Genomic DNA, 21,684 nt, shown 5'->3' on the forward strand with positions numbered 1-21,684 from the left:
TCTGGCACTTGAGTATCATAGTATATTCTGTACTGGGAAGGACACCATCTGGCTTCATGAAGAAAGGGGAAATAGAATTTTGAAAATATTGTTCAAGATTTGATTTTTTAAATAAAAACTTTATTGAGATGTAATTCATGTACCATTTAACTCATCTATTTAAATTGTACAATTAAATGGCTTTTAGTATATTCACAGAGCTATACAACCATTGCCATAATCAAATTTAGAACATTTTAATCACCCTAAAAAGAAACCTTGCACTCCTTAGCCATCACCCCCTAACCCCCGAAACTGTCCCACATCTAGGCAACCATTAATCTACTGTGTGTTTCTATAGGTTTATGTATTCTGTATATTTCATATATGAATATGTGGTTCCTTATGACTGGCTTCTTTCACTTAGCAAGTTTTCAATGCTCATCTAAATTATAGTATGTGTCAGTACTTCATTTCTTTTTATGGCAAATAATAATGTGGACATACCACATTTTGTTTATCTGTTCATCAGTTTATGGATATTGTTAACATTCTGGGGCCATCATAATAATGATGCTATGAACTTTTGTGTGCAAATTCTAGGATAGACATAGGTATTTATTTTTCTTGGATATACATCTAGCAGTGGAATTGCTAGGTCATATGACTAAATACAGATCATAAACTGTATTTAGCTTTTTGAGGACTGATCAGACTGCTTCCAGAGTGGCTGTATTGTTTTACATTCCCACAAGCAACATATGAGGCTTTCAATTTTTCTACGTCCTAGTAAACATTTGTTGTCTTTTTTGATTACAGTCATCCTAGTGAGTGTGAAGTGGCGTGGCATCTCATTATGGTTTTGATTTGCATTTCTCTAATGAGTAATAGTGATGAGGATGACTTGTTTTTTCCTAATATATTGTAGTGTTGATAAAGATGGCAGAGGTGTTTCAATAGTTAATATTAATGATAAAGTTCTATCACTGTTTCTTTGCATATATATATATAATCTTTTGTGTGTTTTTAGTAGAGATGGGGTTTCACCATGTTGGCCAGGCTGGTCTCGAACTCCTGACCTCAAGTGGTCTGCCTGCCTCAGCCTCCCAAAGTGCTGGGATTACAGGTGTGAATCACCATGCCAGGCTTCTTTGCTAATATTTGTTTATCTTACTTCATGAACATAGATTTACTCTCTACGCTTCAAGCAACCAAAGATATCCTTTTTAAAAATTGCTTAGTTAAATCCTGGCTTATAACAGGCTTTCAATAAATGTATAGTAAGTGAACTTAGCCATCAAAATTATTTGTCTAGAACATTTATCTGGCCATGCCACTGGTAAAATGTTTCAAGTCTGTCTATTTCCTACTGGAAAGAAAAAATCGAATTCTTTATCATGGCTTGTAGTACCCAATCCATGCATGCTTTTAAAGATATTTCCAACTAGTGTTAACTTCCACCCCGCTTTATGTAATATCCATGCTTATAAACCAACCACATCTTGCTTTGTCATGTTTTTAGGGATTTTTTTTCCTTTTTATGCTAATTTTGCCTGTAGTGTCTCCCTACCCTATCCTGGTTTCTGGTCTAGTTCCTGGGTTTCTGATCCAGCTCATGTTCATTGTATAAGTCTCTGCCTGTGTATCATGGAAACCCCGTTCCTTTGTCTTTTCATAATAATTTGTACGAAGCTCCATTTTTATAATCACCATATTATTTTGAACTACTTGGTTATTTTTCGATCTCCTCTTCATTTTGGAACTCCTGAATGTCATTGACCTTTTACTCATTTCCAGATCTAGGAAGGACTAGAATATAGTAAATATTCAGTAAAGTTTATTGAACTGAGCTGAAATTGATAGTGCTCTCGGGAAGGGACTCTTAATCAACATAAAAAGATATTGATTATAACCCCAAATGCCAAATTATTAATTTATACAGAGGGATATAAATTAATACTTATGTACTTCATACATAGCTGAAAATTAAATTATTAATCATACATGTATCTCACTGAGCATAAAAATTAAGGGAAAGAAAATTGAAAATTTATCTTCTTCAAAAGAATATACCTCCATAGGAACCTGAAAACTTTCATTCTTTTTGATAAAAATGGGTTTTTCAAATGAGTATTTCTGTGTTTACAAGTATGTAATCATCATGTGATTTGTATTAATAGGGATAGGTATATATACAGAGAGGCTAAATTTTTCTGTTTTATGCTGATTTTTACTCATTTCTAGATTTACTTTCTTTTTTTAAAAAAAAACCAGGCTTATCATATTCCACCTCACTAAACTATGTACAACCATTTGTTAAATGTCTGGTTGTACTAGACATTTTCATGCTTCATCATTTAATTGATGTGATGTAGGTATTGAATGAGAAATACAAAATACAAGTCCTGGCAACCACTATAGGGGAGATTTTCCTGAGTATCCTGAGGCTGACTCATGCACAATGTGAGACTTGCTAAGTTTTGAAGAATTAGTGGGACTCAGGTTTACACAGGTGGATATGGGAGGCAGAGTGTAGACCAGGAGAGGATAGGATCAGGGAGGATTGAGACTACAGTGGTGATTTACATGAGAGGCTGAAGCTGGATCCTAGTGGTCTATGAATTCAAGTCCAACTTCTACCTACAGATAAAGGGAATTTATTTTTTTTTTAGCAGAGTGTGCCATGATAGGAGTCAAAGATCACTATGGCAGTGATGCCTAGAATTAACTGGGACTATTGGCTCTTGGGTGGATTTAAGAAACCTATTTATGAGGCTGCTGCCAAGGTACACGGGTGAGGTTATACATTTGGTGTCATCAGTTGGTGTGGAAACGATTCAGTCTTTTATTAAAAAAAAAGTTTCTTGACACTTTTTGCACACTACTCTTGTATTTAATATTAGAAGTGGAAAGATGAATAAGAAGTGCTCCTTTCCTCAAGCCTTTAATGGCCTAATGTAGGAGAGACATTTTTTTCAGCCTGTTAATTAAATGATGGATATAGTGTTATGGGAGCTCCCAAGAGGAGTGAATAACTTAGCTTCACAACAGAAAGAGACTTGAGCTGACTTTTTGAATAAAAGAATTCCAGGTACAGTGAGGGAGAGGGAAATTCTAGGTAGAATGTAATCTTCAAAGGCCCTGTCATCTGAAAGAGCCAATCATGTTTGGAAAAGAGTGAGAAGTTAGAGCAGCTAGGAGGAGGCTATAATGATCATCTGAGAGTTTAGGGGTGAAGTGGAAAGGCCAGCCTTTGGTGGTTGTGGATGGAACTTGAAATCCTTTGCTCTCACTTTCATAACACATTAGTTTTGGATTTGTTTATTGAAAGCCTCAAAATATTTTAAAAATCAATATTAATTTTAGATGAATGAATTGATGAGCCTCTCTCCCTGATAATATTTTATAATTTTGAAATCCATTTCAGTAAGATGCTTCTCAGAGCAATATTTAAAAGGGGATATTATTTCTAAACAAATTCATGCTGGAGAATGTGTTGTTATAATTTCATGCTAATAGATCAGTAGTACTTGACTCTATATGAAATATGGAATATGAGTCAGTCACTATCTTAAAAATATAAGTATGCACTGGCCATTTTAAGAATGATGAATTTAGATAACACATGTATTAATTGGTGGCAAACAGTCTAATTACAAATAAATACCAGCCAGGTGTTGTGACTGACACCTGTAATCCCAGCACTTTGAGAGGCTAAGGCAGGTGGATTACCTGAGCTCAGGAGTTCGAGACCAGCCTGGCCAACATGGTGAAGCCCCATCTCTACCAACAATACAAAAATTAGCCAGATGAAGTGGTGCATGCCTGTAATCTCAGCTACTAAGGAGGCTGAGGTGGGAGAATCTTGAACCTAGGAGGCAGAGGTTGCAGTGAGCCAAGATCGCACCACTGCATTGCAACCTAGGTGACAGAGTGAGACTGTGTCTCAAAAAAAAAACCCCAAAAGTAAATACCTTAGTGCTGAAGATATAAGTAAGACTGTTTGTCATAAAGATATTACAGTGTGGTGGGAAGAATATGTTTAAGACTTGCTTTCACCAATAACAGACTTAAAGAGAGCCAAATCAAGAACGAACTGCCATTCACAATTGCTAAAAAGAGAATAAAATACCTAGGAATACAACTAACAAGGAATGTTAAGGACGTCTTCAAGGAGAACTACAAACCACTGCTCAACGAAATAAGAGAGGACACAAACAGATGGAGAAACATTCCATGTTCATGGTTAGGAAGAATCAATGTCGTGAAAATGGCCATACTGCCCAAAGTAATTTACAGATTCAACGCTATCCCCATCAAGCTACCAATGACCTTCTTCACAGAACTGGAAAAAACCACTTTAAACTTCATATGGAACCAAAAGAGAGCCCGCATAGCCAAGTCAATTCTAAGCAAAAAGAACAAAGCGGGAGGCATCACACTACTGGACATCAAACTATACTACAAGGCTACAGTAATCAAAACAGCATCATACTGGTACCAAAATAGAGATATAGACCAATGGAACAGAACAGAGGCCTCGGAGGCAACACACCATATCTACAACCATCCGATCTTTGACAAACCTGACAAAAACAAGCAATGGGGAAAGGATTCCCTGTTTAATAAGTGGTGTTGGGAAAACTGGCTAGCCATATGCAGAAAGCAGAAACTGGGCCCCTTCCTGACACCTTACACTAAAATTGACTCCAGATGGATTAAAGACTTAAACATAAGACCTAACACCATAAAAACCCTAGAAGAAAATCTAGGCAAAACCATTCAGGACATAGGCGTAGGCAAGGACTTCATGACCAAAACACCAAAAGCATTGGCAACAAAAGCCAAAATAGACAAATGGGACCTAATCAAACTCCACAGCTTCTGCACGGCAAAAGAAACAGTCAATAGAGTGAATCGGCAACCAACAGAATGGGAAAAAATTTTTGCAGCTTACCCATCTGACAAAGGGCTGATATCCAGAACTAAATCTACAAAGAACTAAAACAGATGTACAAGAAAAAAAACAAGCCCGATTCAAAAGTGGGTGATGGATATGAACAGATACTTTACAAAAGAAGACATACATGAGGCCAACAAACATGAAAAAATGCTCATCATCACTGGTCATTAGAGAAATGCAAATCAAAACTACATTGAGATACCATCTCACGCCAGTTAGAATGGCGATCATTAAAATATCTGGAGACAACAGATGCTGGAGAGGATGTGGAGAAATAGGAACACTTTTACACTGTTGGTGGGAGTGTAAATTAGTTCAACCATTGTGGAAGACAGTGTGGCGATTCCTCAAGGACCTAGAAATAGAAATTCCATTTGACCCAGCAATCCCATTACTGGGTATATATCCAAAGGATTATAAATCGTTCTACGATAAGGACACATGCACACGAATGTTCATTGCAGCACAGTTTACAATAGCAAAGACCTGTAATCAACCCAAATGCCCATCGATGATAGACTGGACAGGGAAAATGTGGCACATATACACCATGGAATATTATGCAGCCATCAAAAACGATGAGTTTGCATCCTTTGTAGGGACATGGATGAACCTGGAAACCATCATTCTCAGCAAACTGACACAAGAACACAAAATCAAACACTGCATGTTCTCAGTCATAGGCAGGTGTTGAACAGTGAGAACACATGGACACAGGGAGGGGAGCACTACACACTGGGGTCTGTTGGGGGAAAATAGGGGAGGGACAGCGGGGGGTGGGGAGTTGGGGAGAGATAGCATGGGGAGAAATGCCAGATATAGGTGATGGGGAGGAAGGCAGCAAATCACACTGCCACATATGCACCTATGCAACAGTCTTGCATGTTCTTCACATGTACCCCAAAACCTAAAATGCAATAAAAAATAAATAAATAAATAAATAAATACTACTTTTTTTCACAGCATATGAATTAATTTATCTAAGCTCTAATATTCTCACATAGCTGGTGTTCCAGCAGTCATTCAATGTTATTTAGAGGATCAGATGAGTTAGTAGTAGTGAACATACTTAAAAACTTTTCAATGCTATTAGGTATTGCTTGCTGTTATCTTTAGAATGTTTTAGGTTAAGTCTTTATATTCTGCATTTAAGCTGACAAAAAAAAAATTGCTCTCACCTTCAGATACTTGATTTTTTTCCAAGAAAATGTAAACATGATTTGGTAAATGGCAGAGCAGTTTGTACAAGTCTAATTCCCTGAAGATGGCCGTTATAAGCCATGGACAGAATGTATGAATGTATGGAGCATGGAGGATATTTAGGATAGTGAAAATACTCTTTATTATACTGTAATGGTAGATACATGTCACTATACATATAGTGACCAATATACATAGGTTTGGACAAACCTATGAACTATACAGCACCGAGAGTGAAACCTGATGTAAACTTTCGACTATGGGTGATAATGATATGCTAATGTAGACTCATCACTTGCAACAAATGTCCCACTTTGGTGGAAGATGTTGCTAATCAGGGAGGCTGTGCATATGTGGGGCAGGAAGTATATGGGATATCTCTGTACCTTCGTCTCAATTTTATGATAATAGCAAAAAGGTTGGGAGCAGTAAATGGAATTATACATTTGTGAAATGGTGCAGTAGTATCTCTAGGTAGACTGATAAGTGAAAGATGCATGTTTTTATCTGAGGAAAAACAACTAGAATATATTACGAAAAGAAACATGTAAGAAGCCATTATGAGAATTAAAATTAAAATGGAATACTTACAATGTTTGGATAAGCTGAATAAATGCAATAAATTAAGAACATAGGAATAAATGAGAGATGACACAAATAGCAAAATGGTATACCTAAAACCCATTTATAGTAATAAATACATTAAATGTAAAAAATTATTGTACACTAAAAATGTGACTCAGATTTACATTGTCTAAAGGAGACACACTTTAATGCTATTTGACAGGTCGAAAGTGAAAGATTGGGAAAAGATATAGGATACAGAAGTAAGTATAAGATAGCTGATGTGGCTGTATTAATAGTCACACAAAGTAGACTTCTAGAGAGACAGTATTAGCAGAGATAAAGAAGGACATTTTATAATGACAAAGGAACCAAGTCATCAGAAATAATAATGATACTAAACGTGTAGTTTACTTAGTAAGAGAGCTTCAAAATACATGAAGCAAAAATTAGCAGTTGGTAGTTACCCAGCAGCGTGAATGCACTTAATGCTGTAGAGCTGTATACTGAAAAATGGATAAAACGGTAATTTTATTTATATTTTACCACAATAAAAAATAGGCAAATCCGACTTAGCAGAATTTTTAACTCTTTTTTTTTAAACAATGATAGAACAGCTAGATAAAAGAGGTTATAAAAAAGCAGTACAATACTAATAAGTACCTTGTCAAAATTGGCATTTGTAGACTGCTACACCCGACAATACATATTATTTTTATTTTTTTCCTCTTTTCTTTCCTTTTTAAGACAGGATCTTGCTCTGTCATCCAGGCTGGAATGCAGTGGCATGAACATGGCTCACTGCAGCCTCAACCTCCCGGGCTCAAGCAACCCTCCCGCCTCAGCCTCCTGAGTAGCTGAGACTAGAGTCACATGCCACCATGCCCCTTATTATTATTATTATTATTTTTTGGAGAGACAGGGTTTTGCCATGTTGGCCAGGCTTGTCTCAAACTCCTGGGTTCAAGTGATCCACCTGCCTCAGGCTCCCAAAGTGTTAGCATTACAAGGCTTGAGCCAACACGCCTGGCCTTACACATTATTTTTCAAGTTTACATTAGACAGTCTCCAGAATTCTTCATATCACGGGGTCTAAAATCAATGTTAATAATTTATTAAATAAATTGAGTACATAAAATATATGTCCCCTGACCATAGCAGAATTAAATTAGAAACCAGTAACAATTAAGATAGCTAGAAAAAGCTGCAAATATTTGTAAATTAAAATAGTATGTTCTAAATAATTCATGGGTCTAAGGAGAAATCAGAGGGAAAATTGGAAAATAGCTTTGAATGGAAGGAAAATACAATATATTACAATTTGTGAAATACAGCTAGAGCAGTGCTTAGATGAAAGTATGTAGCTTAAAGTGATTACAGTAGAAAAGAGGAAAGGTTTAAAGTCAGTGATCTAAGTTTCATGTTAAGAAGCTAGAAAAATAAGAGCAAATTAAACCCAAACAAAACAAAGAATGAAATAATAAAGGTAAGAGCAGAAGGTAGTGTAACAGTTGGTTCTTTGAAAAGATTAATAAAATTGATAAACTGGCTATGACTGATTAACTGATTAAGAAGAAAAAAATAAAGTACAAATTATCAGTATCAAGAATAAAAGAGGGCATGTCATTTCTATGGACATTATAAGGATAATGAAGGAATACTGTCAACAACTTTTTGCCAGTAAATTTACCGACTTAGATGAGATGGTCATTTCCTTGACAATTACAGCTTACCAGAAGTGGACATACAATGGAAAAGATGAGTATCCCTATTTTATTAAATAAGCTAAATCATTATTAATAAGTTGTCTGCAAAGCAAATTCCAAGCCCATATAAATTTTTTTTTTCTTTGACAGGGCCTTACTCTGGCACTCAAGTGGCTGTGGTGCAGTGGCATGATCACAGCTCACTACAGCAAGGACCTCCTAGGCTCAAGGGATCCTCCCACCTCAACCTCCTGAGTAGCTGGAACCACAGGCACACACAACCACGCCTGGCACATTTTTGCATTTTTTTGTAGAGATGGGGTTTCTCCTTGTTGCCCAGGCTGGTTTTGAAATCCTGAGCTCAAACAATCCACCCACTGTAGCCTCCCAAAGTGCGGAGATTACAGGTATGAGCCACTGCACCCAGCCCCTGGTGAATTCTATAAAACATTTAAGGAAGAAATAGCTTCAGTCTTAAACAAAAACTTGAAGAAAACAAAGGTAGAAGAGACACTTCCCAATAAGGTTTTTGAAGCCAGCATAATTCTAATATTATGGTCTGAGTTGTTACAAGAAAAGAAAATTCTAGTCCAATTTCATGAACACAGACCAAAAAGTATCCTTAACAAAAAATTAGTAAGACTGAACCAAGCAGTATGTAAAAGGGGAATAAATCATGACCCAGGAAGGTTGATTGGTTTAGCATATAGAAAAATAATCTGTGCAAGTCACCACATTGAAATTATTCAATGGAGGCAAACTTATATGATCATCTCAATATATGCAGAGAAAATATTTGAGAGAATAACATTCATTTATGATAAAACTTTTCAGCAGACCAGAATAGAAAAGGACATCCACACAAAAAATTTGCAGCCAGCTTTATTCTCGTTGAAAAAAATGATGCTTTCTCTTATGACTGGTTGCTAGGCAAAAATATCCAGTATCATCACTTACATTCATCAACCAGAAAGGTTGATTCCAAAAATTTTTATGGAAAATCAGAGGACCTAGAATTGCTAAACTATTTCAAAGAACAAAGTTGGAGGATTCACTGTCTAATTTCAAGACTTATTATCACGCTAAAGTAATCAAGACAGTCTGGGAACAGTAGATAACGAATCATTGAAATAGAAGGAACAACCATATGAATGAATTTTTAAAACATTGTGCTGATTAAAAGAAGCAAGACACAAAACAGTACATTCCCCATGATTCCCTATGAGTTAATCAATGTGCAGAATAAGCTATGGGGACAGAAATTTGATCAGTGGTTGTCTATGGCAATGGCAATTGAATGGAAAAGGGGTACGAGAGAACTTCCTGGAATTATGGAAATGTTCTCTTTCTTGATTGGGATAGTGGTTACAAGGGTGTGCATATTTTCTTAAAATTCAGAATGGGTACACCTTGGATATTTGCATTTTCTTGTATATAAATTTTACCTAAAAAATAAATTAATTTCAATCTCATGGTAGATTTCCCTGTTATATTCCTATTCTGCCTTGGCCAATGAATAATATAAATGTTTCTGCAAGAAATTTTTTTTAATGGCTTCTGTTGGAATAACTCCTTTCCTTACTCTGCCTACACTGGACCTAAACCCCCATGATAGCAGTTAAATAATCCAATTTTGTTGGATGATTACTAGAGTATAGGTTACTTGAATCAAGGGATGTCTGTTAATCATTACTGTTTCTCTATACTCTCTAGCCTGGAGCTTTTCATGGATGATTCTCAGAGGTTGGTGGGGGAGAAAAGGATATGTGTCTATTTAAGAAGTGTGTACATTATTTTCAGCAACAGTACTGTGAATTTTGTGCAGATCTTAACATATTTTACCATACAGTTTAAAACTACCTAATATTTGTGCAAAATGCCACATTCATTGATTTAAACAATATGACATTCTGTCAGAACATATTTTGGTTCTTCTGCTATAATCATGACATTTTAAATAACCTTGACCAAGCCACTTATATACTGATATTAATTTACTTGCAGGAGTCTTCTCCTAAGCTATGTAGATAGAGTTAATATTTTGTTATGCTCATTTACCTGGCAATGATGGTTGGTTTGTTTACAGTTTACACAGAATCTTTCTCTAAGTAACACAGGAGTTGATCATTTCGGATCTTATATTACCTGCTTCCAACTTGAAAGATTCCAATTATGCACACTGAAATTTTTCTTATGTTCCTTCAGCCATGGTCTTATGTTTATCCTCTCACTACCATCTGATTATCAAATGTATCAGTTATCAATGTGCATGTTTACATGGCCCATGGTGGCAGAGGAAAAGATCCTTTCCAGCCTAGGATCTCAATGTGGCAATGTTTTTTTTTCCTGCTAAAGTAGACTTGTGAAGCATGAACTAAAGTTTAAAAATATGTTATCAAGTAAGTTGCTGTAACATAACTCTAGCAAGTGACTAAATTCAGTGGTATCTGTTTGCATCTAAAACTTCTGCATTAAGTAGAAACATATTACATAAATCATAATTTATGTTTCATGACCATGTTATCGTGTAAATATCTTGTTATTGATCAATAATGATGATCATTTCTTTTGTAAATCCAGGGATAGAGATCTTTTAGCAAGTACATCACTCATGTGATTATTCATTCCTTCAGTATACGAAAACTTCAAAATTCATTGAAACATTAAACAGTGTAGTTGTATAGCTCTGGATGTAGGGCTGAGGGCACAGTGTTCTTGGATGAGGTTGAAGGGATTTGAGTTATCCTTTTTTAAGGGGAAATGTTTCACTGTCCTATTTATCACTGGAAAGTTCCAGCTCAGGAGATGCCATCTCTGGGAAAGTTTATTCATGATGCTCAGTGATTAGCTTTAGTGCTCGGCATTTAACATACATTCAGGAGATGTTTGCTGGGTAAATAGCTGAGTAACAGCTCAGAGAAATCACAAGGAATTCAGGCTTAGCTTTCCAAGCAAACACAATACATCTTCATTAGGTAATGTTTTCAAAGAATCTACTGATTCTAATTGCCAACCCTTTTTATTTTCCAGTGAACTATTGCAGGAAAAAAAAGATTTGCAGTTTATTTTATAGTTTATGTGAAAGGATGCCAACTTGAAGCTGTAGAATTTTAAAGAATAAATCATCTTAATATTTATAATATTCCTCTGAACTATTCAGAATGGGCTAACATGGACACGATTTGTTAATCAATAGCAAAAGTTCAAACTAGAAGACAGTGGCAATAAAACCTAATTGGAATCACGGATACAGTTTTTTCATTTATTTTTTCTCAGTTTATTTTAAGACAGTATTGGATATTATTAGAGAATTTGCTAAAAAGCCTCACTGTACTCAGGTTGACATTTCAGAGATTGTCAGTGAGCCAATCTTAGTGTTTCAGAAAGTATCAAGATTATCTGTGATTAAAAAGTATGAGGTGGTTATTTTGTTTGGAATCATAGTTTTGACAACATGAAGTTGGGAAACCAGTGAGGAGTGATGGTTGACCTGTACCTTAATGCTCTCATGGCCTGTTGGGAGGATAACTGGCTAAATGAGTATGGTGTCTGAAAACCTTTACTGTGCCTCTCAAAGTGAAAAGTGTCTTCCCTTGGTAGAATTCAGCTGCTCAAGGGCTATAAAAACAATTGCATGTTTTTAAAATATATAATGCATTGTAATAAACTTCCCTTGACGAGGATAGTTTTTCCATTACAACTTGACCTGCAGTTAAAACCACAGATCATATAGATCTTCCAGTGTAAGGTGTTAGCAACCTTTTCATGTCATTTGGGAATTTAAAGATGAACGGGAACATAAGGGAGAAGGGAAAGGAACAGAACACGAATGCAGAACATAACTGTTCACTCCTGTACAGTTTCTTCAGGAGAAGTGAGGCTTGGGGAAACTTTTGGGATGCAGAGGTTGACAAATAAAGAAAAAGCAACTCTAGATTTATTATATTTACCATATACAATATTTTAAAAGGATCAAATCCTTTAAAATCTTTCAAGTGAATATTTTTGTTCCTAATGGTGTTTTTATTTTTAAATACCCACCTTCTTGTTTTCCTGCATGAAAAGTTTACTTGTGTATGTTAAAGAAACATTAAACAAAACTTTAGTTTGATACAGTGTTCAAAATAAGTAGTACAAATTTACCCTTTACACATGAGGTATTTTAACTAGTAGTAAGCTATTTTAATAGTAATGCTCTTAGGGAGTTCTGATTTAGTAAGGATAGGTGTTGAGAGAATCACAGTGTATTCCATTTCCTACTAGCAGTTCTGTGTTGTTTAAATCCAGGTTGCTGTTACCCAGCCCATTGGGTGGTACTGTATTGGGCACCTGTGCTGGGCTCAGTTAGGAGTGACAGCTCCCAGCCAGCCAGCTTTGCTTCGTTATTGCTGCAGTGTTTTACTGCATTTAACAGAGGTGAGGGAATAATAGTTCCAGAGGGAACCTCTGAATTCTTTAAACATGAAGCTAAGGTAAATTAATGGACCTTTTAATGTGTGCTACAGAATTAATTATCAAGTAGTTATTGAACATTTAATATAGCTTGACTGACAATAAACATTTATTATAGGAGCCAGACTGCCTGGATTTTAACAGTAGTTCTATTCCATACTAACCATGTATCTTCTTTGTGCCTCATTTCTTTGTCTATAAAGTGGGGATAATAACGGCACTCACCTCATAGGGTCGTTGTAAAATCATAGGAGTTAATGTTTCTTAATTCTTCTGAACAGTGCTTGGCACACAGTAACTCGTGCTACACAGTAGCTATTACTATTGCTATTATTGTTGTTAGTAAATAATTATATGTCTATGCTGAGTTTGTGCATTCAACTAGATTTTCACACTATGGGAACATAAACATCACATCTCTGGAACTACTAAGGAGTAGATAACATGCTAACTCATTTTATTAGTTCAGAGACAAGGTCAATGATCATGAAGTACAAAATTTTGTGACTTAAGGTAGCAGATGTTAGAGGATTCTTGTCTTTAGTTACATAGGTGAAAGCAACAGGATTGTTTTAAAACAGGAATGTTCAGTGAAGGACCTATTTGGTTTGTTGTGAGCCCCCAGCCATCTAATGGGAGAGATAGCAGGCTTGCCCAGCTGAGCCATAGAAGGAGGTCTGGCCCCAGGAATGCAGGATCCATGATTCACAGAGCTTCGGTCTCTGAAATTGAGAAGGCTTAACCTGGGGTGAAATTGGTGGGATTGTTCTTTGAGGAGAGCTGGCCTAACCTTGTCATTTGGAAGCATTCTTCTCCCCTTAAATGACCTGCTTGGATAGGCAGGTGCAGGTTCTGCTAGCTGTACCAGAAAATAGTTTATTTCGCAACTGTAAGTTTAGAAAAGTTTAAATCTTTAGATGAGTGATCACGATGGTAAAGAATATACTAAAGATTTTTAGAGCTCATGAGAACTTGGGATTTCTGCTTGACTTTGTGTTCATAGGTGCACTACTTGCCTGCAGAAGATAAATGGCTTTGCCGTAAGGTGTGGACCTTGGGTGCTTGTTGTCCATGTTTACTCCCTGGGATTTAAAAATATTTAGATCCTTGGTTCTCAGCTCCAGCTGCACATTAGCACCACCTGGAGAGCTTTTAATAAAACAGAACTCCCTGGGCCCAGAGCCCAGACCAATTAATCAAAGTCCCTGGGGGAGGGTGGAGCTGGAAACTGGTGTGTTTTTACCAGCCTCCTAGGTGATTCTAATGTGAAACCAGGTTTAGAGTCCCTGGCTTAATTTAGAATAATGAGATCTCCTGTATCAATAGGAGAATACTTGCTTTTCTGGGGACTGCCTGCCTGCCCCAGTGTATCACAATATTCTGTCATTCATCTAATTGCTGCTTTTCTTGGACTTAGAATGACTGGTAGTCCTGCTACTGCCTTAGTTTAGTTTATAAAGATCCTTCTCTTTTTGTCTCCTGTTGAAATTTTTATTAGTACCACAGCAAAACAGCCTCTTAGTTATTTCCTATTCTCCAGTCTGCACATCAGTAGAGGACTGTTTTTCTCAAGAAATTGGTTAGTTCTACCTGCTGAAAATTTAGTTGGGTGATACAGCCAGAACAAACAAGTTACAATGAATTGATTGCGTGGTTAGGAGTTCCGGGAGGCGAAACATTTTTTTACCGAGCATCCTGTCTGCCTTGGTATTGACTGAATGATTTCACTTAATTCCCCAGCAATCTTATGAAATAGACACTGTCACCTGTGTGTTAAAATATTAAGTTATTTGGCCAGGTGCTGTGGCTCACAACTGTAATCCCAGCACTTTGAGAGGCCTAGGTGGACAGATCATGAGGTCAGGAGTTCAAGACCAACCTGGCCAATATGGTGAAATCTTGTCTTTACTAAAAATACAAAATTATCCGGGTGTGGTGGTGCATGCCTATAGTCCCAGCTACTCAGGAGGCTGAGTGAGGCAGGAGAATTGCTTGAACCTGGGAGACACAGGTTGCAGTGAGCCAAGATTGTGCCACTGTACTCCAGCCTGGGCAACAGAGCAAAACTCCATCTCAAAAATAAATAAATAAATGAAATGTTAAGTAACCTGACCAGGTTCTCATGGTTTGTCTGCCCAGAGCTGAAGTGATACCCAGATCTGTTCTTGTATCCTCTCAGTCATATAACACAGCTACCTCTGATCCTGTGTATTGCATTTCTAGAAAGCCATGAAAATTATTCATGTCAAAATATTTTCATCATGAAAGGTAATTAAAACATAATAATATAAGCTTTCTCATTTTACTTTTAGAAGTATTAGGATACAAATGTATAAAACATTTTTTTCTTGACTAATCTCTGGAAAGAAGTTTTCATATTCTTAAAGACTGGAAACAGGGTACAAATTCCTTTCCCCCATGTTAGTGTAGGGCAACTGAATTGTACATTTTGGACCCAGACTCTTGCACAGATTTCAAAAGGTGGGCAGGCCTGTTCTGTCTTCTGTGGCTCACTTAGGAAACATGGGCTAATATATACACCTGTAGAAACATAGGCTAATATATACACCTGTAGAAACATAGGCTAATACATACGCCTGTAGAAACATGGGCTAATACATACGCCTGTAGAAACATGGGCTAATGTATACGCCTGTAGAAACATAGGCTAATAAATACGCCTGTAGAAACATCAGCTAATATATACGCCTGTAGAAACATCGGCTAATACATACGCCTGTAGAAACATGGGCTAATACATACGCCTGTAGAAACATCGGCTAATATATACGCCTGTAGAAACATCGGCTAATACATACGCCTGTAGAAACATGGGCTAATATATACGCCTCTAGAAACATGGGCTGATATATACGCCTGAAACACGGGCTAATACATACGCCTGTAGAAACACGGGCTAATACATACGCCTGTAGAAACACGGGCTAATATATACGCCTGTAGAAACATCGGCTAATACATACGCCTGTAGAAACATGGGCTAATACATACACCTGTAGAAACATGGGCTAATACATACGCCTGTAGAAACATGGGCTAATACATACGCCTGTAGAAACATGGGCTAATACATACGCCTGTAGAAACATGGGCTAATATATACGCCTGTAGAAACATGGGCTACTACATACGCCTGTAGAAACATGGGCTACTACATACGCCTGTAGAAACATCGGCTAATACATACGCCTGTAGAAACGTGGGCTAATACATATGCCTGTAGAAACGTGGGCTAATACATACGCCTGTAGAAACATAGGCTAATACATACGCCTGTAGAAACATGGGCTAATACATACGCCTGTATTTTCCTTTTTGTCTTCTCTTTTCTCTTCTCTTCCCTTCTTTCTTTCTGTTTAAAAAAAAAACTTGTAAAAATACTGCATCCTGGGATTTAATAGCAAGTAGTAGAGTGCAAAGTATTATGTGAGCATCTTGAACCTGAAAATGATTCAGTTTCTACATTCATTACAGTGCTTTTTGAAGTATTATCTGCAGCCTTTCTATTTTAATTTATGAAATTTATGAAATTAATTTATGAAATTTATGAAATCTTTTCTTTGGAAAGATCATGAGAGGTGTAGGTAAATAAATGAAACATAAAGGTTTTCACCTTTAGGACTTTTAAAATTTATTTCGTAATCCAGCATATTTACGGTCTGCCTTTAAAAAATAACTTTTAAATAATTAGCAATATAGTATAAACATTTCTTTGACACAACTCAGATGGAAATTTTATTGATTTACAGCAATAAAACATATATTTAAATAACAGATTTAATTATACCAGTTAACAGCTGAAGGAGAAGAGGTCAGAAGTACATATTTTTGTGAGCTGATCTCTGTAGCTCTCATGCAAGGACTTTTCCAGAGAAGGTCTAGTTATATCTAGAATAATGAATAGTTTGGTGGGAAGGAATTACTGTGCAAGTAAGTTTGCAGAGATAAATGACCTAGAAGAGTTGTCACGTAAAATATTGTCATGTAAATCCAAAGCATGGTTATTTTCTGGTTAATGTGGAAAGTTTAGATATACAGGTGCTTATGTTTTATTTTATAAAATATGTACTAAATGCCTACTGTATGCAAGATGATTAGGTGCTATGCTGAATACAAAGTTAAATAATATTAACCAATTGATTGGGATAGGTAAATAATGTATTATAATACCAGCTACAGAGACACAAATTAAGGTTAAAAAACTGTGTGCTCTGTGGCTGAGCAGAGGTAGGAGCGTTGGTGTAATTATCACAATCCATGGCTTAAAGCATAAGACACTCTAATAAGATTTAACACTGCAGGCCAAGTGATTCCTTTAGTCAGTCATTCATAAATTGTTTATTTACTTTCTAAATCTTGGTTAATTTTTCTGTTTCCATGTGTAGTTTTAGTTTGTAGTTTGTAGTAAGAGGTATTCTTACTACCCATGTGATGATTATATTTTTCTTCTACTTGTTTTGGAATTAAAATGAAATTGCATGGAAAATAGCAGACTTATTTTGTGAGATTTATCTCTGAAGCCTTTAAGGCTACTATACATTCAGTGTAGCATAGCTTAAAAGGTAGAATAGCTTTGAAAAAGATATGGAGCCAGGTGACTTTTCCATGACTTCTGCATATCAGCGTGGTTTGTTATAGAAATAGAATTGGCCTGCTGAGCTCTATTGTTAGGAATCTACCCTGGAACATACCTAGAGAAGTTGGATTAACAGGAAACATCCAGGTATCCTGGATGCATGGAAGCTTCCATTTGAAAGAAACCTTGAAGTTTATCTAATTCAACCCCATTGATTCAAAAAGATGGAGGCCTTAGAGATGTCAGGAAATCAGTCTGGTGATCATGATAATTTGGAGAGATCTTTGATATTGATATACTCATTACTATTTTTGTTATTTCTTAGATGGAGTTAAAGTTACATTGTTATTTGCTATTTAGAATTTTGCCAGCATTAAGAATAGACATGTAAAGAAGATAACAGATAACTTAAAACTATGTGAGCAGATTTTTCTATTTGTCATCATTTTAATTAGGATTTTTGGTTTCTGACTCCATCTTTTCTTTTTCCTGTAAGCCCCCATTCCGCACTTAATATTGATGAACAGGATGCTTGATGGCAAAATGAGATAGGAAAATTGTAAAAACAAAATTATAACTAATGATTCACAAATCAGAAATAACTATAAAGAAACAAACTTGGGCACTTATTTTAATGAAAAGTGTGCCTTTTAAGCAGATATCAGGAAGTTTTATCATAGCCCCATTTTATATTGTAAAATACAAAATTATCTATGTTAGTATTGCATAGGAATGGTGATTATGATGATTTGCTTGATATGTTTGGTTTAGAACGTGTATACATAATTATTGTAACTTTTGGTCATTCATTTTCAATGTAATTTGTGGAGAGATCTCTATCTCTCCACAAATTGAATAATTAGATTTTTCAATTTTCAGTATAGCACAAAAATATTTTCTCCTAGTGACACACAGACACACATAGAAATGCACAAATAAGAAGATAATTCTGACTAACTTTGCATGAAACATTACCGTTGTCAACAAAACACACAAGTATAGGGTGAGCAAATGGCGGTAAGAGCAAGTTTTACAATAAATGTGGATTTTTTTCTTGCAGGTACATGTTGGGACTCGCAGCAATTCCAGCAGTTATACAGTTTTTTGGCTTTCTCTTTTTGCCTGAAAGCCCTCGATGGCTTATTCAGAAAGGACAGACTCAGAAGGCCCGTAGAATTTTATCTCAGATGCGTGGTAACCAGACCATTGATGAGGAATATGATAGTATCAAAAACAACATCGAAGAGGAGGAAAAAGAGGTTGGCTCAGGTATGTAGACTTCATACTTATATGAATTTAAAAACTATACAGTGATCTTATTTGTCATTATTTTGTGTGTGTGTATACATATATTTTTTAATATATATATTTAAAATATATGGATATTTATACATATCCATATATAAAATTATATGTGTATTATTAACTGTCCATATTAATTTAAAAGCTATTGAACTATTTTCAAAATAATCTTTGTAAAAAATTAAGGCCAGGCACAGTGACTCACGCTTGTAATCCTAGCACTTTGGGAGGCCAAGGCAGGTGGATCACGAGGTCAAGAAATCGAGACCATCCTGCCCAACATGGTGAAACCCCGTCTCTCCTGAAAAAAAAATACAAAATATAGCTGGGCGTGGAGGTGCACGCTTGTGGTTCCAGCTACTCGGGAGGCTGAGGCAGGAGAATCTCTTGAACCTGGGAGTTGGAGGTTGCAGTGAGCCGAGATCATGTCACTGCACTCCAGCCTGGCAACAAAATGAGATTCCATCTCAAAAAAAAACAGAAAAAAAGAAAAAAGAAAAAATTTAAAATGCTTTGTTTACATGTGTTAAATTAATTTTCATACTAATTTTTATAAAGAATATGAGTACCTCATATTTTATGTATTCTATATACTAGTATGGGAATAAGTTTGTGTTTCCCTATTTTCATTAAAATGTTTAATTCACTGTCTATTCTGAAATTCACCATGTCAGAAAACCAAGAAAAGAAAAGTCTCGTTAATTTATGTTGATGAATTTATTTTTGAAGAAGGTATCATATAGAGATTTACAAAACAATTCTGAGGCAAGATCTATAATCTTGACAGTCTGCTTTGGGTAAGTGATTTGTAGGATGTAAACAATGGGAAAAGGTAAACATTTCAAAATACATTTTTTCAACCATAACAGCCTGTTCACTTCCCATTTCCCAAATTGGCCTTATTTTCTGTTGAGCTTCCTTTTGCCTCTACATTAATTGGTAGCTCAGGGGAGAGGCAGATTTTTATTAATCAAATTATTTTTCTTACCTGAGAAAATGCCAAGCACACCCAGTCCTTTGTTGCTACATGTCATACCCAGGTGTTAGAAGATCTGTCTGGTCACCTTCTCCTAGCATCTTTGATGGAGCTGACCATTGTCTTCCTGAAACAACAGAATGAGCACTCTGAAGAAGCTGGACTCTGTTAGCCACATGTGGCTTCATTTAACTTTACGTACCTGTAGCATGACGCTGTTACTTTCTTGCTCAGATCAAAGCCTCAAATAACTAACTGTGAGCTCATTCTATGTGAAGGTCATTTTTTTTTTTAACACTTTTTGAGCATCTGCTAGGTGTCCAGCAAAGTAGGTATTTCCAGAGTAACATATTAGTGCAAAGATTAAGGAGAATTTTGCTTTAACAGAATGATTTACTGAGTTCAACATTGTGTTCATTAAAAAATACTATCTTAGGCCAGGCATGGTGGCTCATGCCTGTAATCCCAGCACTTTGAGAGGCTGAGGTGGGCGGATCACGAGGTCAAGAGATCGAGACCATCCTGGCCAACATAATGAAAGCCCGTCTCTACTAAAGAAACAAAAATTAGCTGGGTGTGGTGGCACGTGCCTGAAGTCCCAGCTACTCAGGAGGCTGAGGCAGGAGAATAGCTTGAACCTGTGAGGCAGAGGTTGCAGTGAACAGAGATCATGCCACTGCACTCCAGCCTGGGCAACAAGGCAAGAGTCGTCTCAAAAAAAAAAAAAAATCTTAAAATATCTATTTAAATTACAAATAACTTATTTTATGCTCCTGTCTAAATTCCTCTTCTCAGTAGCTCAAATGAAATACTAATTGCTTTTTTTTTTTGAGATGAATCTCACTCTGCCACCCAGGCCGCAGTGTAGTGGTGCAATCTCGGTTCACTGCAACCTCTGCCTCCCGAGTTCAAGTCATTCTCCTGCCTCAGCCTCCTCAGTAGATGGGATTACAGGCACATGCCACCACACCTGGCTAATTTTTGTATTTTATGTAGAGATGGGGTTTCACCATGTTGGCCAGGCTGGTCTCAAACTCCTGACCTCAGGTGATCTGCCCACCTCAGCCTCCCAAAGTGCTGGGATTACAGGCTGAGCCACCATGCCCGGCCATGAATTTGTTTTAATTGTAGTAATTAGTGCATTTGAAGCTCATATACAAATAATGTTTACATGTAAAAACTTTTCAGAGTAATAGAAAAATTGTTAAATACTATTTAGGGCCTGTATTTTTATTAATTTATATAAAGGATAAGACAATTTAATATTTAAAAGCCTTCTTGTTTCAGGATAAGGATATCATTGATATACTACAAAGCATTAGCTTCCTTTTGACTGCTTAAAAATATGTCTGACTACTCTAGCCATGCAGTGTTGACTGAATATGCTATTGAGTTTTATACATTATTTGGAATATATAACCAAATGGATTTTTAAAGAAATCTGGGGTACATAGGGTTGCAATTACCTACATCTAATTTGGTTTTTATCAGAAGTCTTTGGGAGCTAAATAGGGCACCTTTTCTTGGATATAGATAAAATAATTCCCTATTCCCCAGTATTGTTTTAGATTCACATTTGGCACAGGTTTTTAAAAATAATGTTATTCACTGGATCCTAATAACATTTCTCATGCTTGAGTAAATATTCTAAACTTTGCAACTAATATATTATTAACCTATCCATTTCTGGATTTGTATTATTTGAAGTAATATCATCTTGCTTAATCTAAAAGCTAATCTCATGTTCTTTTTTAAAAAAAGTACACAGTTAAGAGCATTATGGCATGAACGCACACAGACAGATTTGCCAGATGACATGGCACCAGTGATTGGGGACCTGATTTTTTATGATTAAGAAACTTGACCACAGTAAAACATGGTCTGCAGAACTGTGAATTGTATATCGGTATCGTAACGTCCAGGAGCAAGACTCTGGGTCAGTTTA

General features: G+C 36.2%; 1 protein-coding gene across 1 annotated transcript in view; it reads left to right on the top strand.

Moving 5' to 3' along the window:
* Positions 1–21,684, top strand: part of SLC2A13 (solute carrier family 2 member 13) — a 361,442-nt gene that overhangs the window by 69,535 nt on the left and 270,223 nt on the right. Inside the window, exon 3 of the mRNA XM_021673777.2 lies at positions 18,522–18,730. Coding sequence (XP_021529452.2) covers positions 18,522–18,730 — 209 coding nt within the window. The remainder of the gene's footprint in view (positions 1–18,521; positions 18,731–21,684) is intronic.

This window comes from Aotus nancymaae, unplaced genomic scaffold (genome assembly GCF_030222135.1).
Source record: "Aotus nancymaae isolate 86718 unplaced genomic scaffold, 86718_ANA_hifiasm-v0.15.2.pri h1tg000092l, whole genome shotgun sequence".
NCBI lineage: Eukaryota > Metazoa > Chordata > Mammalia > Primates > Aotidae > Aotus > Aotus nancymaae.